The sequence below is a fragment of the Ranitomeya imitator genome, chromosome 3 (assembly GCF_032444005.1).
Source record: "Ranitomeya imitator isolate aRanImi1 chromosome 3, aRanImi1.pri, whole genome shotgun sequence".
Classification (NCBI taxonomy): domain Eukaryota; kingdom Metazoa; phylum Chordata; class Amphibia; order Anura; family Dendrobatidae; genus Ranitomeya; species Ranitomeya imitator.
In genome coordinates, this window is record NC_091284.1 from 284,388,386 (window position 1) to 284,406,438 (window position 18,053).

General features: G+C 45.0%; 1 protein-coding gene across 1 annotated transcript in view; it reads left to right on the forward strand.

Annotated features, from left to right (window-relative positions):
- Positions 1-16,830, forward strand: part of LOC138669772 (glycophorin-C-like) — a 110,316-nt gene extending 93,486 nt beyond the window's left edge. Inside the window, exons 4-5 of the mRNA XM_069756500.1 lie at positions 532-576; positions 15,900-16,830. Coding sequence (XP_069612601.1) covers positions 532-576; positions 15,900-16,096 — 242 coding nt within the window. The 3' untranslated portion in view covers positions 16,097-16,830. The remainder of the gene's footprint in view (positions 1-531; positions 577-15,899) is intronic.
- The last annotated feature ends 1,223 nt before the right edge of the window (positions 16,831-18,053 follow it).

Genomic DNA, 18,053 nt, shown 5'->3' on the forward strand with positions numbered 1-18,053 from the left:
TTTGGAACATAAATAAAAGTGATTTATTCTACGTACTCCCTGATATCCGTTTTTCTTTTCTGGCTTGATCCATATTCGGTTCATGCTTTTCTCCATTCTTGTAGTGGTTTCACTATTTCCTTTTTGGCACAAGTGGTGGATTGGTTTACTGTTTGGTACTTTATTTGGGAATAGATCATTGAGATTGATTACTTTGTATTGGTAACACCTAATCCTACTCTTGTGTCTGCTCTGAACAGTTTGATGTATGCACAGCATCTCCTTTATAGTGGTGGATTATGGTTTTTATAATGTAAAACAGCCGAAAATAGAAAAGAGAGTTCCCACAATGCACTGCATAAGTCATTTTGGAAAGTAACATTCTAGGTTCCCAGGAATGTTTGCACAGCAGATTATTTATATTTGTCCTTATGTGTTTTTCTTCCAGTTATGTAATACTGTGTATTCCTGCTAGGGTGAATGTGGATGAGAATGGGGCCTCACCATGGAGTTCACAATAAATAATGCTCTTTTTTTCTGATGTGTTTACAGCTGCAGAAAGCTCTAGCAGTGGAAAAGATGCCGCCGTCATTGGAAGTAAGAAATGCGCTTCTAATCTAATATCTAAAGCATGTGCGGATGTAACCATAAGGTGCAGGAGCCAATTATTAGATTCCAGTTAACTACCAAACAAATGGGCACCACAGAGTACAGACCGAGGAGCAGTCAATGCACAATATAAGGAAAAGATATATTAAAAAATCGAGACTGTGCATCTGACAAATGAATTATTCGTTAATTACCAAATAGAAAGTTAAAGGGAGGGAAACAACGAAGAAAACTGTTTAAAAACAATAGAAAAACATAAACATTTTTATTACCACAAGAGCTCATCCTGGGTAGTAGGCAAAAGGGCCTCCATCTTAAGCCCATAGATCTGTGCATAAAAATGCACAGAAAGTTACAAACATTATTGGCTGGTAACACACTTAAGACCTGAAAAATGAATACAATATCAACTGTAAGATTATTAATATTGGCTTAAAAAAAGTAAGAGTACATTTTGACTCAGGCTCAATTGAATTCTATCTATCTGTTATATGTACTGTATATATCTATTCTATCCTATTCTGAGTGCTGGGTGAAGAATGTGTAAAATTGGATGCCACTTGCATGGTTCATGTTCAGTGCTATTTTTTTTTTTCATTGACTTGCATTGGCGAGTCTTGTCCGATACACGTGGCCATTAACAGCATGCTACGATTTTATCTCAGTCCGATCCGAGCTGAGAAAAATATCACAGATGAACAGAGAATCTTTGACTGAGCTTAGTCAGAGTGCAATCCAATATTTTATCAGATTTAACGTGTCCACTTGTGCTCAAAAGTTTACACACCCTGGCAGAATTTTTACTTTCTTGGCCTTTTTTCAGAGAATATGAATGAGTACACCAAAACTTTTTCTCCACTCTTGATTAGTTGTTCGGTGAAGCCATTTATTGTCAAACTACTGTGTTTTCATTTTAAAGTCATATTGACAACCCAAAACATCCAAATGACCCTGATCAAAAGTTTACCTACCCCATTTCTAAATATCATGTATTGCCCCCTCTGACATCAATGACACCTTGAAGTCTTTTGTGGTAGCTGTGGATGAGGTTCTTTATTTTCTCAGATGGTAAAGTTTCCTGCTTCTTGAAAAAAAAGCCTCCAGTTCCTGTAAATTCCTGGGCTAACTAGCATGAACTGTGAGCTTGAGATCTCCTCAGAGTGTCTCAATGATATAGAGCTCTGGAGACTGAGATGGCTGTTATGAAAGGTAATTCAGTACCACAATGGACATAGAGGTCAGCGCACATACAGTGACCTGGCAATAACCCAAAAAACAAGAACGAGCTCTGAGACGTGGGAACTCTGTTGACCGCAATCCCTAATCCTCTCCAACCACACTAAAGGCAGCCGTGGATTGCGCCTAACGCTCCCTATGCAACTCGGCACAGCCTGAGAAACTAGCTAGCCTGAAGATAGAAAATAAGCCTACCTTGCCTCAGAGAAATACCCCAAAGGACAAGGCAGCCCCCACATATAATGACTGTGAGTTAAGATGAAAAGACAAATGTAGAGATTAAATAGATTTAGCAAAGTGAGGCCCAACTTTCTGAACAGAACGAGGATAGGAAAGGTAACTTTGCGGTCAACACAAAAACCTACAAAAACCACGCAAAGGGGGCAAAAAGACCCTCCGTACCGAACTAACGGCACGGAGGTACACCCTCTGCGTCCCAGAGCTTCCAGCAAGCAGAAAAAAACAAATTGACAAGCTGGACAGAAAAAAACAGCAAACAAATAGCAAAGAAGAACTTAGCTATGCAGAGCAGCAGGCCACAGGAACGATCCAGGAGGAAACAGGTCCAATACTAGAACATTGACTGGAGGCCAGGATCAAAGCACTAGGTGGAGTTAAATAGAGCAGCACCTAACGAGATCACCACATCACCTGAGGAAGGAAACTCAGAAGCCGCAGTACCACTCTCCTCCACCAACGGAAGCTCACAGAGAGAACCAGCCGAAGTACCACTTGTGACCACAGGAGGGAGCTCTGCCACAGAATTCACAACAGTACCCCCCCTTGAGGAGGGGTCACCGAACCCTCACCAGAGCTCCCAGGACGACCAGGATGAGCCATATGAAAGGCACGAACAAGATCGGGAGCATGGACATCAGAGGCAAAGACCCAGGAATTATCTTCCTGAGCATAACCCTTCCACTTAACCAGATACTGGAGTTTCCGTCTCGAAACACGAGAATCCAAAATCTTCTCCACAATATACTCCAACTCCCCCTCCACCAAAACCGGGGCAGGAGGATCAACAGATGGAACCATAGGTGCCACGTATCTCCGCAACAATGACCTATGGAATACGTTATGTATGGAAAAAGAATCTGGAAGGGTCAGACGAAAAGACACAGGATTAAGAACCTCAGAAATCCTATACGGACCAATAAAACGAGGTTTAAACTTAGGAGAGGAAACCTTCATAGGAATATGACGAGAAGATAACCAAACCAAGTCCCCAACCCAAAGTCGGGGACCCACACAGCGTCTGCGATTAGCGAAACGTTGAGCCTTCTCCTGGGACAAAGTCAAATTGTCCACTACATGAGTCCAAATCTGCTGCAACCTGTCCACCACAGTATCCACACCAGGACAGTCCGAAGACTCAACCTGCCCTGAAGAGAAACGAGGATGGAACCCAGAGTTGCAGAAAAACGGTGAAACCAAGGTAGCCGAGCTGGCCCGATTATTAAGGGCGAACTCAGCCAAAGGCAAAAAGGACAGCCAGTCATCCTGATCAGCAGAAACAAAGCATCTCAGATATGTTTCCAAGGTCTGATTGGTTCGTTCGGTCTGGCCATTAGTCTGAGGATGGAAAGCCGAGGAAAAAGACAAGTCAATGCCCATCCTACCACAAAAGGCTCGCCAAAACCTCGAAACAAACTGGGAACCTCTGTCAGAAACGATATTCTCTGGAATGCCATGTAAACGAACCACATGCTGGAAAAACAATGGCACCAAATCAGAGGAGGAAGGCAATTTAGACAAGGGTACCAAATGGACCATCTTAGAAAAGCGATCACAGACCACCCAAATGACTGACATCTTTTGAGAGACGGGAAGATCTGAAATAAAATCCATAGAGATATGTGTCCAAGGCCTCTTCGGGACCGGCAAGGGCAAAAGCAACCCACTGGCACGAGAACAGCAGGGTTTAGCCCGAGCACAAATCCCACAGGACTGCACAAAAGTACGCACATCCCGCGACAGAGATGGCCACCAAAAGGATCTAGCCACTAACTCTCTGGTACCAAAGATTCCAGGATGACCAGCCAACACCGAACAATGAACCTCAGAGACAACTTTATTCGTCCACCTATCAGGGACAAACAGTTTCTCCGCTGGGCAACGATCAGGTTTATTAGCCTGAAATTTTTGCAGCACCCGCCGCAAATCAGGGGAGATGGCAGACACAATTACTCCCTCTTTGAGGATACCCGCCGGCTCAGATACACCCGGAGAGTCGGGCACAAAACTCCTAGACAGAGCATCCGCCTTCACATTTTTAGAGCCCAGAAGGTACGAAATCACAACGTCAAAACAGGCAAAAAACAACGACCAACGAGCTTGTCTAGCATTCAACCGCTTGGCGGACTCGAGATAAGTCAAGTTCTTATGATCAGTTAAGACCACCACGCGATGCTTAGCTCCTTCAAGCCAATGACGCCACTCCTCGAATGCCCACTTCATGGCCAGCAACTCTCGATTGCCCACATCATAATTTCGCTCAGCAGGCGAAAACTTCCTGGAAAAGAAGGCGCATGGTTTCATCACCGAGCAATCAGAACTTCTCTGCGACAAAACAGCCCCTGCTCCAATCTCAGAAGCATCAACCTCGACCTGGAACGGAAGCGAAACATCTGGTTGACACAACACAGGGGCAGAAGAAAAACGACGCTTCAACTCTTGAAAAGCTTCCACCGCAGCAGAAGACCAATTGACCAAATCAGCACCTTTTTTGGTCAAATCGGTCAATGGTTTAGCAATACTAGAAAAATTGCAGATGAAGCGACGATTAAAATTAGCAAAGCCCAGGAACTTTTGCAGACTTTTCAGAGATGTCGGCTGAGTCCAATTATGGATGGCTTGGACCTTAACAGGGTCCATCTCGATAGTAGAAGGGGAAAAGATGAACCCCAAAAATGAAACCTTCTGAACACCAAAGAGACACTTTGATCCCTTCACAAACAAAGAATTAGCATGCAGGACCTGAAACACCGTTCTGACCTGCTTCACATGAGACTCCCAATCATCCGAGAAGATCAAAATGTCATCTAAGTACACAATCAGGAATTTATCCAGGTACTCTCGGAAGATGTCATGCATAAAGGACTGAAACACTGATGGAGCATTGGCAAGTCCGAATGGCATTACTAGATACTCAAAATGGCCCTCGGGCGTATTAAATGCAGTTTTCCACTCATCGCCTCGCTTAATACGCACAAGATTATACGCACCACGAAGATCTATCTTGGTGAACCAACTAGCCCCCTTAATCCGAGCAAACAAATCAGATAACAATGGCAAGGGGTACTGAAATTTAACCGTGATCTTATTTAGAAGGCGGTAATCTATACAAGGTCTCAGTGAACCATCCTTCTTGGCTACAAAAAAGAACCCTGCTCCTAATGGCGACGATGACGGGCGAATATGCCCCTTCTCCAAAGACTCCTTCACATAACTCCGCATAGCGGCGTGCTCAGGCACAGATAAATTAAACAGTCGACCTTTTGGGAATTTACTACCAGGAATCAAATCGATAGCATGTTACGACCGCCGCACATACTTACCCGGCTTCTCTCATCCCTCGGCGCACTAGCGATCCTGTCCCACGCCGCTCTGCTTCCTCCTTCGCCGGCTCACGGCGTCCGGTCTCACTGTGCATGCGCGGTCGCATCTCCTCCATCGCAGAGCCTTCTGGGAGGTCGCGACCCGGTGGCTCCGCCCCAACATGGCGGCGCCCATCGGGTATTTCTTCCCGGCGTCTTCCTAGGTAAGACGCCTTTGCTTTGTAGGTGCACTGTCTGCCGTCAGTGTCCCTATGTCCTAGGCTCCCCTATTCCGATATCTTTTCCCTGCTCAGTGTTCGCTTTGTTTCAGTGCTGTGTCATGCCTAGTTCCGTGTTCCTGCTGTGTCCTGCCAAGTTCCGTGTTCCTGCTGTGTCCTGCCTAGTTCCGTGTTCCTGCTGTGTACTGCCAAGTTCCGTGTTCCTGCTGTGTCCTGCCAAGTTCCGTGTTCCTGCTGTGTCCTGCCTAGTTCCGTGTTCCTGCTGTGTCCTGCCAAGTTCCGTGTACCTGCTGTGCCCTGCCGAGTTTCGTGTTCCTGCTGTCTCCCGCCAAGTTCCGTCTTCCTGCTGTGTGTCCTACCCAGTTCCGTGTTCCTGCCATCTCCTGCCAAGTCCTGTGGTTCTGCCGTGTTCTACATCGTCTGTGTTCCTGTCATCTTCAGTTAAGTCCTGTTTTCCTTTTATGCCCCGCCACTCTAATAGCTCTGTAGTCTCCATCTATCTTGGGTTGTCCCTTTGGCTCTAGCTGTTGTGTCTCCATTCCCCCGAGGTCCTGCTCCTAACGCTCCCTGTATAGGGGGTGATTCCATCTGGTCCGCTCGACCCCGGGGGCTCTAGAGTCACGACCCAGAGGGTCCACTCTCGGAATTCTGTCTGAATTCCTACAGTAGCAAAGGCCATGGACCCCGCTGGGGCCACTGCTGCTCAAAAAGAGCTACTCTTTTTGCGGGAGAAACAGTCCCGTATAATGTCCTTTTTGAAATCTATGGATTCTCGCTTGTCTTCGCTCCTGCCCTCTGATCCTGGCAACGCTGCTGTACTCGTTGGCGTACAGCAAGAGTTACCTCAGCAGTGTGACACTCAGGCCCATATTCTTAGCTATTTGTCTTCAATAGACGATCGGCTGCTTTCTATCCAGACAGCCACTTCTACATCTGCTCCTGCTTCCCACCCTCCACCCCGCTTGGCTAAACCGCCTCGGTACAATGGGGATCCTAAATCCTGCCGTGGATTTTTAAACCAATGCCGTCTTCACTTTGAGCTTCTGCCCCAGCATTACCCAACGGATCGGTCCAAGGTTGCTTTTTTGATTTCCCATCTGGAGGGTGACGCCTTGGCATGGGTTAATCCACTCTGGGAGCGAGACGATCCTCTAGTCTCCCGGTTGTCTGAATTTTTGGAGACTTTCCGTCTTGTCTTTGACGAACCTGGACGTCTGGCCTCTACTACTGAAGCTCTATTTTCTCTCCATCAGGGATCGCTATCCGTAGGCCAGTACGCTATTCAGTTCCGCACCCTCTCCTCTGATTTGGGCTGGAACAATGAGGCGTTGGTGGGTGCTTTCTGGGGGGTCTCTCTGGGCGCATAAAAGATGAGTTAGCTGGTCGGGACACCCCTACAGTTTTGGAGGAATTAATTTCCTTAGCTACCCGTATTGACCTTCGGTTCCAAGAATGCACCCGCGAGCGGAGATCTCTTCGTCCTTCTCCTGCCACCCGAAAGCCACTCAGCCCACAGCCTAGAATTTCTTCTCAGGCGTCCGCACCGGAACCTATGCAGGTGGACCGTCTTAAGATGTCCGAACAACGTCGTAAAGAGAGGCGCATTCAGGGTTTATGTTTTTACTGCGGGAGTGCTGCTCATTTATTGCGCTCATGCCCTGAACGTCCGGAAAACTCCGCCTAGGTCAGGTAAGAGAGGCCTCCCTAGGTGTGTGTGATCCCTCTCAACCCCTTACCTTGTCCGTTCTTTTGCATGTTGCGGGCAAGGGCATTTCTTTGGATGCGTATGTGGATTCGGGCGCAGCAGGGAATTTTATCAGGTTGGAAGAGGTTTTGAAATTCTCCGTTCCAGTCAAAACCTTAGAGGCTCCTGTGATTCTTGCATCTGTGGATGGTAAACCTTTACAGGAGACCATTACTCAAGTAACACTTGAGGTGGAACTTCAAGTTGGGGCTCTGCACAAGGAGAGAATTGCATTTTATGTTTTAGCTGGCCTGTCTCATCCTATGCTCTTAGGTCTTCCTTGGTTACGGAACCACGAGCCCACTTTAGATTGGCGCAATGGCAATATCTTGCGCTGGGGTGAGTTTTGTCGGGAACGTTGTCTGCTGCCGGTGTGTCCTGTGGGGTTTTCCTCTAATTCTTCTCCTTCCTCTTCTCTTCCCGCCTTACCCTGTGTCTACAGCTCTTTTTCTGATGTCTTCAACAAGAAGGAGGCTGGGGGTCTTCCGCCTCACCGTCCCTATGATTGTCCCATAGATCTCGTGCCTGGAACTAACCCGCAGAATCTACCCTCTCTCTCCTGCTGAGACTCAAGCTATGTCTGAGTACATTCAAGAAAATCTTGCTAAGGGATTCATTCGCAAGTCTTCTTCTCCGGCCGGAGCAGGGTTTTTTTTCGTGAAGAAGAAAGACGGTTCTCTCCGTCCCTGCATTGATTATCGAGGCCTAAACAACATCACGGTGAAGAACAAATATCCTCTGCCACTCATTCCGGAACTCTTCGACCGTCTTCGGGGTGCGCAAATTTTTACCAAATTAGATTTACGTGGCGCATACAATTTGGTTCGTATTCGTGCAGGCGATGAGTGGAAGACTGCCTTCAATACTCGTGACGGTCACTACGAATACTTGGTTATGCCGTTTGGTCTCTGCAACGCCCCCGCGGTTTTTCAGGAATTTGTGAACGATGTATTTCGGGATCTTCTCTACTCCTCAGTCGTAGTTTACCTTGACGACATTCTCATCTTTTCTCCGGATCTCTCCACTCACAGGCGAGATGTCCGTCGTGTTCTGCAAAGGCTAAGAGAGAATCATCTGTTCGCTAAGATTGAGAAGTGCGTCTTTGAACAATCTTCCCTTCCCTTCCTTGGATATATTGTCTCAAGATCTGGCTTAGAGATGGATCCAGAGAAGGTTTCTGCTGTCCTGAATTGGCCTCGTCCTCTTGGAACAAAAGCCATCCAACGTTTTCTTGGCTTTGCCAAGTACTATAGACAATTTATTCCTCATTTTTCTTCCTTGACCAAGCCTATCTCTGCCCTAGTTCGCAAGGGAGTCAACTCCAGTCTTTGGACCCCTGAGGCTGAAGAGTCCTTTCTGTCCCTCAAACAAAGTTTCGCCACGGCCCCTGTGCTTCATCGTCCTGATGCTAATAGACCGTTTGTCCTTGAGGTCGACATATCCTCTATTGGAGCTGGAGCTGTACTTCTGCAAAAATCTTCGTCCGGACGTTTGGTGACCTGTGGTTTTTTTTCTAAAACCTTTTCCGCCCCTGAGCGTAACTACTCTATAGGGGACAAAGAACTATTGGCTATCAAGCTAGCCTTGGAAGAATGGCGTTATCTTCTTGAGGGGTCTCTTCATCCATTCACCATTTACACAGACCACAAGAATCTGGCCTATATTCACTCTGCCCAAAGACTAAATCCACGACAAGCCAGATGGTCTTTATTCTTCGAACGATTTGAATTTGAACTTCATTTCCGACCTTGAAATAAGAATGTCAAAGCAGATGCTCTTTCAAGATCCTTTCTGCCTCTGGACATTGAGGATTCTCCGGCTCACATCATTGATCCTGCGAAGATCGTCACTCTTGCTCCGCTTAGAGTGATTTCAACTCCTCCTGGCAAGACTCTTGTGGCTAATCAAGACAAGGAGAGAGTTTTACGTTGGGGTCACTCCTCCAAAATTGCAGGACATGTAGGAGTCAAGAAGACACTTTCTCTTGTCTCTCGGCACTACTGGTGGCCATCTCTCCGACAAGACGTCACCAAATTCATCGCCTCTTGTCCTTCTTGTGCCAAGAATAAAGTCCCTAGGCAGCTTCCTTCCGGTCTCCTGCATCCTCTGCCTGTGCCTTCCGTCCCTTGGAGTCATATAGCTATGGACTTCATCACTGATCTACCGTGTTCCTCGAATTGCTCTGTCATCTTGGTTGTTGTAGATCGGTTCTCTAAGATGTCTCACTTCATCGCATTGCCTGGTCTGCCTTCCGCTCCAGAGTTGGCAAAGATCTTTTTACACCAAGTCTTCCGTCTTCATGGTTTTCCACATCATATCGTCTCAGACCGTGGAGTACAATTTACCTCACGTTTTTGGAGAGCTCTCTGCAGTCTATTAAAGGTTAACTTGGATTTCTCTTCCGCCTATCACCCTCAGTCCAACGGACAAGTGGAGCGAGTTAATCAAGTTCTAACTACATATCTGCGACATTTCTCCAATGCACAGCAAGATGACTGGGTCTCTCTTCTCCCCTGGGCCGAATTCTCATATAATAATCTTCCCAGCGAGTCTTCCTCCAAAACTCCTTTTTTTGTAGTCTATGGTCAACATCCGAACATTCCTCTTCCTGTTTCTCTTTCCTCGGGGGTACCGGCAGCGGATTTCTTGTCCCGGGAATTCTCTACGATTTGGAATGAGACCAAAGTGGCTCTTGAGAGAGCTAGCCTTAATATGAAAAAGTTTGCTGACAAGAAGCGTTTGGATGCTCCGCCATATTCTCCGGGTGATAAAGTTTGGCTCTCCTCTCGCTATATCAAGCTTAAAATTCCCTCTTGCAAACTGGGTCCTCGCTATATTGGTCCTTTTCCTATCTTGAGTCGCATTAATGATGTCTCTTATAAGTTGAAGCTACCTGCCTCTTTGCGCATTCCCAATGCCTTCCATGTGTCTCTTCTCAAACCCGCAGTCTTTAATCATTTTCACTCCGCTACCTCTCCCTCTCCTCAGCTCTGTACTTCTGATGGAATCTTTAATGTTAAAGATATTCCTGCTAAAAAGGTAGTTAGGGGTAAGACTTATTTTTTGATTGATTGGGAGGGATTTGGTCCTGAGGAGAGGTCCTGGGAGCCTCGAGAGAACATCAACGCTCCTCTTATCATGAAAAGATTCCTTTCCAGCCTTAAAAAGAGGGGGACTAATGAGGGGGTTACTGTTACGACCGCCGCACATACTTACCCGGCTTCTCTCATCCCTCAGCGCACTAGCGATCCTGTCCCGCGCCGCTCTGCTTCCTCCTTCGCCGGCTCACGGCGTCCGGTCTCACTGCGCATGCGCGGTCGCGTCTCCTCCATCGCAGAGCCTTCTGGGAGGTCGCGACCCGGTGGCTCCGCCCCAACATGGCGGCGCCCATCGGGTATTTCTTCCTGGCGTCTTCCTAGGTAAGACGCCTTTGCTTTGTAGGTGCACTGTCTGCCGTCAGTGTCCCTATGTCCTAGGCTCCCCTATTCCGATATCTTTTCCCTGCTCAGTGTTCGCTTTGTTTCAGTGCTGTGTCCTGCCTAGTTCCGTGTTCCTGCTGTGTCCTGCCAAGTTCCGTGTTCCTGCTGTGTCCTGCCTAGTTCCGTGTTCCTGCTGTGTCCTGCCAAGTTCCGTGTTCCTGCTGTGTCCTGCCAAGTTCCGTGTTCCTGCTGTGTCCTGCCTAGTTCCGTGTTCCTGCTGTGTCCTGCCAAGTTCCGTGTACCTGCTGTGCCCTGCCGAGTTTCGTGTTCCTGCTGTCTCCCGCCAAGTTCCGTCTTCCTGCTGTGTGTCTTACCCAGTTCCGTGTTCCTGCCGTCTCCTGCCAAGTCCTGTGGTCCTGCCGTGTTCTACATCGTCTGTGTTCCTGTCATCTTCAGTTAATTCCTGTTTTCCTTTTATGCCCCGCCACTCTAATAGCTCTGTAGTCTCCATCTATCTTGGGTCGTCCCTTTGGCTCTAGCTGTTGTGTCTCCATTCCCCCGAGGTCCTGCTCCTAACGCTCCCTGTATAGGGGGTGATTCCATCTGGTCCGCTCGACCCCGGGGGCTCTAGAGTCACGACCCAGAGGGTCCACTCTCGGATTTCTGTCCGAATTCCTACATAGCACAATCACAATCCCTATGCGGAGGTAGTGTATCGGACTTGGGCTCATCAAATAAATCCCGGTAATCAGACAAGAACTCAGGAACCTCAGAAGGGGTGGATGACGAAATAGTCAGAAATGGGACATCACCATGTACCCCCTGACAACCCCAGCTGGACACAGACATGGATTTCCAATCTAATACTGGATTATGGACTTGTAGCCATGGCAACCCCAACACAACCACATCATGCAGATTATGCAACACCAGAAAGCGAATAACCTCCTGATGTGCAGGAGCCATGCACATGGTCAGCTGGGTCCAGTACTGAGGCTTATTCTTGGCCAAAGGCGTAGCATCAATTCCTCGCAATGGAATAGGACACTGCAAAGGCTCCAAGAAAAACCCACAATGCCTAGCATACTCCAAGTCCATCAAATTCAGAGCAGCGCCTGAGTCCACAAATGCCGTGACAGAATACGATGACAAAGAGCAGATCAAGGTAACAGACAGAAGAAATTTTGACTGTACCGTACCAATGGTGGCAGTCCTAGCGAACCGCATAGTGCGCTTAGGACAATCAGAGATAGCATGAGTGGAATCACCACAGTAGAAACACAGCCCATTCAGACGTCTGTGTTCTTGCCGTTCAACTCTGGTCAAAGAGTCGCACTGCATAGGCTCAGGTTTAAGCTCAGGTAATACCGCCAAATGGTGCACAGATTTACGCTCGCGCAAGCGTCGACCGATCTGAATGGCCAAAGACATAGACTCATTCAGACCAGCAAGCATAGGAAATCCCACCATGACATCCTTAAGGGCTTCAGAGAGACCTTTTCTGAAAATAGCTGCGAGCGCACCTTCATTCCACTGAGTGAGTACGGACCACTTTCTAAATTTCTGACAATATACCTCTATTTCATCCTGACCCTGACACAGAGCCAGCAAATTCTTCTCTGCCTGATCCACAGAATTAGGCTCATCGTACAGCAATCCGAGCGCCAGGAAAAATGCATCGATATTACTTAATGCAGGATCTCCTGACGCAAGAGAAAATGCCCAGTCCTGAGGGTCGCCACGCAAAAAAGAAATAACGATCCTAACTTGTTGAACTGGGTCACCAGAGGAGCGAGGTTTCAAAGCCAAAAATAGTTTACAATTATTTTTGAAACTCAGAAATTTAGTTCTATCTCCAAAAAACAAATCAGGAATAGGAATTCTCGGTTCTAACATAGAATTCTGAACCACAAAGTCTTGAATACTTTGTACTCTTGCCGTGAGCTGATCCACACATGAAGACAGACCTTTAATGTCCATTGCTACACCTGTGTCCTGAACCACCCAAATGTCTAGGGGAAAAAAAAGGCAAAACACAGTGCAAAGAAAAAAAAATGGTCTCAGAACTTCTTTTTTCCCTCTATTGGGAATCATTAGTACTTTTGGCCTCCAGTACTGTTATGAAAGGTAATTCAGTACCACAATGGACATAGAGGTCAGCGCACATACAGTGACCTGGCAATAACCCAAAAAACAAGAACGAGCTCTGAGACGTGGGAACTCTGTTGACCGCAATCCCTAATCCTCTCCAACCACACTAAAGGCAGCCGTGGATTGCGCCTAACGCTCCCTATGCAACTCGGCACAGCCTGAGAAACTAGCTAGCCTGAAGATAGAAAATAAGCCTACCTTGCCTCAGAGAAATACCCCAAAGGAAAAGGCAGCCCCCACATATAATGACTGTGAGTTAAGATGAAAAGACAAACGTAGAGATGAAATAGATTTAGCAAAGTGAGGCTCAACTTTCTGAACAGAGCGAGGATAGGAAAGGTAACTTTGCGGTCAACACAAAAACCTGCAAAAACCACTCAAAGGGGGCAAAAAGACCCTCCGTACCGAACTAACGGCACGGAGTTACACCCTCTGCGTCCCAGAGCTTCCAGCGAGCAGAAAAAAACAAATTGACAAGCTGGACAGAAAAAAACAGCAAACAAATAGCAAAGAAGAACTTAGCTATGCAGAGCAGCAGGCCACAGGAACGATCCAGGAGGAAACAGGTCCAATACTAGAACATTGACTGGAGGCCAGGATCAAAGCACTAGGTGGAGTTAAATAGAGCAGCACCTAACGACTTCACCACATAACCTGAGGAAGGAAACTCAGAAGCCGCAGTTCCACTCTCCTCCACCAACGGAAGCTCACAGAGAGAACCAGCCGAAGTACCACTTGTGACCACAGGAGGGAGCTCTGCCACAGAATTCACAACAGATGGCCACTCCAGAACCTTCACTTTGTTCTGCTGTAGCTAATGACAGGTCGACTCGGCCTTGTGTTTTGGATCGTTGTCTTGTTGGAACATCCAAGTACGTCCCATGCTCTGCTTCCGGGCTGATGAGTGCAAATTTGCCTCCAGTATTTTCTGATAGCATGCTGCATTCAGTTTCCTGTGCTTTTGTACCTCACACATCCCCAAAACATCAGTGATGCACATTCGTGCTTTACATTAGGAATGGTGTTCCTTTCATCATAGACCTTGTTGACCCCTCTCCAAATGAAACGTTCAATTTTGGTCTCATCACTCCAAATTACCTTGTTCCAGAAGTTTTGAGGTTTGTTTCTGTGCTGTTTTCCATATTGTAGACGAGATACTTTGTGGCAATTGAGCAGTAATGGCTTTCTTCTGGTGACTCGACAATTCAGCCCATTTTTCTTCAAGGGCCTCCTTATTGTGCATCTTGAAACAGCCACACCATTAGTTTTTAGAGAGTCCTGTATTTCAGCTGATGTTATTTGTGGGTTTTTCTTTGTATCCCAAACAATTATCCTGGCAATTGTGGACGACATTTTTGTTGGTCTACCTAACTGTGGTTTTCTTTTTACTGAGCCCCTGATTTTCAATTTGTTAATCACAGTTTGAACGCACCTGACTGGCATTGTCAATTCCTTGGATTCCTTGGATATCTTTTTATATCTCTTTCCTGTTTACTTTTCCCATAGATCCATTGACAATTATTTTGCTTTCCACATGACTCACAATCCAGAAACTTCAGCGGCTGGATGAAAGATGCAAGAGTCTGTCTGGACTCTCTAGATCCCAGAAACTCACTCAGTTTTTATGCACACACACTGATTACAAGCAAACAGATCACAGGTGAGGATGTTACATTTAGTAGCCATTCAACCCCATTTGTGTCAACTTCTGTGCATGTTATCAGGCCAAAATCCCCAGGGCATGTGAACTTTTGATCAGGGTCATTTGGATGTTTTGGGTTGTCATTATGATTTAAAAAGAGAAAACACAGTAGTTTGACAATAAATAGCTTCACCCAACCACTAACCGTGAGTGGAGAAAAAGGTTTGGTGTTATCATTCATATTCTCTGAAAAAAGGCCAAGAAAGCAAAAATTCTGGAAACTTTTAAGCACAAGTGTGGATGAGTATGAGCCCTTAGTCGTACACTCCACAAATCAGGCATTAATGGAAGAGTGGAAAGAAGAAAGTCATATTTGAAAACAAGCTATGAGAAGTCCTGTTTGCAGCTTGCAAAAAGCCATGTAGGGGTCACCACACTAAAAAGTGGAAGAAGGTGTTCTGGTCAGATGAGACCAAAGTAGAACTTTTTGGACTAAATTAAATTTGCTATGTGTGGTTGAAAACTAACACTGCACATCACCTTTAATACACCATACTCACAATAAAACAAGGTGGTTATAGCATCATGCTGAGGGGCTGCAGGGACAAAGGAGATGGTCAGAGTTCATGGGAAGATGGATGGAGCTAAATACATTGCAATCATTGAGGAAAACCTGTTAGAGGCTGCAAAACACTTGAGACTGGAACATAGGTTCACCTTCCAGCAGGATAACAACCCTAAACATGCTGCCAGAGCTACAATTGAATGGTTGAATGTCCCAGTCACAGTCCAGACCTAAATCCTATTGAGATTCTGGGGCAAGACTTGAAAATTGCCATTCACAGATATTCTGCATCCAATCTCACTGAGCTGCAGCTAGTTTGCATAGGAGAATAGGTAAAAATGTCAGTCTTTAGATGTGCAAAGCTAGTGGAGACATACCCCAAAAGACTTGCAGCAGTAATTGCAGTGAAAGTATTGATACAGGGGTGGAATTCAAATGAACATCGCAATTTTCAAGTTCATTTTTAAAAATATTTAGAAAGCGATGTATCATTTCCTTTATACTTCTCAAATACTTGCTATTTTGTCTAGGTATATCACTTACTTTCTTAATAAAATACATTTTCATTTGTGGATGTAATGTGGAAAAATGTGGAAAAGTTCACAGGATATGAATACTTTTCTCAAGGCATTATATATTATACTGATGATGTTATTTCTTACATTTTGTTATACCGTAATATAAATTTACACTTTTGTACTGTATATCGTCCCTTGTAATTTATAATTTGGTCAAATGACCAAAAACTAATACCAGTCTTTGCATTTTGTTCCTAGGTGTTGTGGCTGCCACAGTTGTTGTGGTTATGATTTTAGTCATAGTTCTTCTCCGTTATCTATTTCGACACAAGGGGACATATACCACCAATGAGGATAAAGACACAGAGTTTGCTGAAAATGCTAATGTTGCTCTGAAATCTGACACATCCTTACAGGAGACAGGAGACGAGTCAAAAAAAGAATATTTCATTTGAGATTCTGCTAGCACCTTTATGATGCTTCACTTGCTATGGCCTTCAAAAGAGGTTCACACTATGGTGCTGTGTGAGGCTATATTTGAGTTAAATATGCACTAGCAGATACTTTATATCTCGGGGGATCATGATTGAGACGAAGAATTACGTAAGGATAAATCTATTAAAGACAGTAGGAGCATTCGTCTGCAAGGCTGAGCTGCTGTGGGAGTGTTCACTTTGGAGCCTGGAGGCATGAGTCAAGAAATTAATGGACCGTTATCACCTATTTATAATGGTCACATTCAACACCGCAACAATTTTTTTAAATTTACAAGCATGTATATATTTTCATTACACCTGAAAGCTCCACTTACATAATGCCTTCAAGAGGATTCCTGTTGTATTATTATCATGATCCGTCTCACATTGTGATACTCAACTTGCTGTTATAGAGTAAGGGAAGGATGGAAATTATATGTTGCTGTTATATTTTTTTTATCAATTTTCACAAATATATTTGAAATACCTGTTAACCCTTTAAGACCGTTTACTATCTGTAATTACTATATATACAGTATATATATATATATATACATATATATATATATATATATATATATATATATATATATATATGTATATATATATATATATACACACACAGTTTGTCTGATTCTTCTCTTTATAGGTATATTTTTGAGTAAAATGCAAATTGTTCATTAATTCTATAAACTTCTGACAACGTCTCCAAATTTCCAAGCACTAATTTTTGTTTGATTTTTCTGACAAAGAAAAATGGTCAAAAAAAAAACAAAAACAGTGATTTCAGACCTCAAATAATGCAAAGAAAGCAAGTTCAAAATCATTTAGAAACAACAATACTAATGTTTTAACTCAGGAAGAGTTCAGAAATCAATATTTTGTGGAATAACCATGATTTTTAATCACACCTTTCATGCGTCTTGGCATGCTTTCCCCAGTCTTTCGCACTGCTCCTGGCTCAAAAATGTAAGCAGTTCTTCTTTGATGGCTTGTGACTATCCATCATCCTCTTGATTACATTCCAGAGGTTGCTTCCGCGTTGCTTTAGTTCTTGTGAAGAACCTGAAGGGTTAATACATTTCTTGAATGTGGTTTTGCGCACCTTGAGGGGTGCAGTTTTTAGAATGGCGTCATTTGGGGGTATTTTCTGTTATATTGACCCCACAAACTCACTTCAAATGTGAGGTGTACCTAAAAAAACTAAAAAAAATGGTTTTGTAAATTTTGTTGGAAAAATTAGAAATCACTGGTCAACTTTTAACCTTTATAACGTTCTAGCAAAAAAATGTTTCCAAAATTGTTCTGATGTAAAAGCAGGCATGTTGGAAATGTTATCTATTAACTAGTTTGTGTGACACCACTCCCTGATTTAAAGGGAAGGTTCCGCATTTCATTTTTTTGTATTAAAAATTATTGTTTATATAAAACAATTATTTTTAATGCAAATTTACATTTTTTATCTTTAACATTTTTTTTATCATTAATTATTTTTTCAGCCACTGGGCGCCGCCATTTTGCTTTGCAGGAGCGTAAGTGTAGCTGCACAACACTTACACTCTGCAAATATGGCAGCCCTGGGCATAGGAGACTGCGGTCGGACGCTGACCCTATACCTAGCATTGAGCTGCTCCCTGCTGTGATCTGGCCATGCCCCCTGAGCCGTCCACACCACAGTAGAGGAAGGAGATTGGCGCCATCTTTTTGGAGCTCACAGTGTGTCTGTGAGCTCCAGTTTCCCAGTATAATCGCAGGAGCCGTGCGGTTATAGGAGGAGGAGACCAAGGACGACACAGAAGGGAGAAAGAAGCAGCGCTGGCAGCAGTGAAGTAAGTATCTAATCCTATCCTTTGTGATGCTGACTCTGAGCAGTGTATATCCTCCCATGTGTGTTACTGTGCTGAGACGTGTTTCTAATCCTCTCCTGTGTGATACT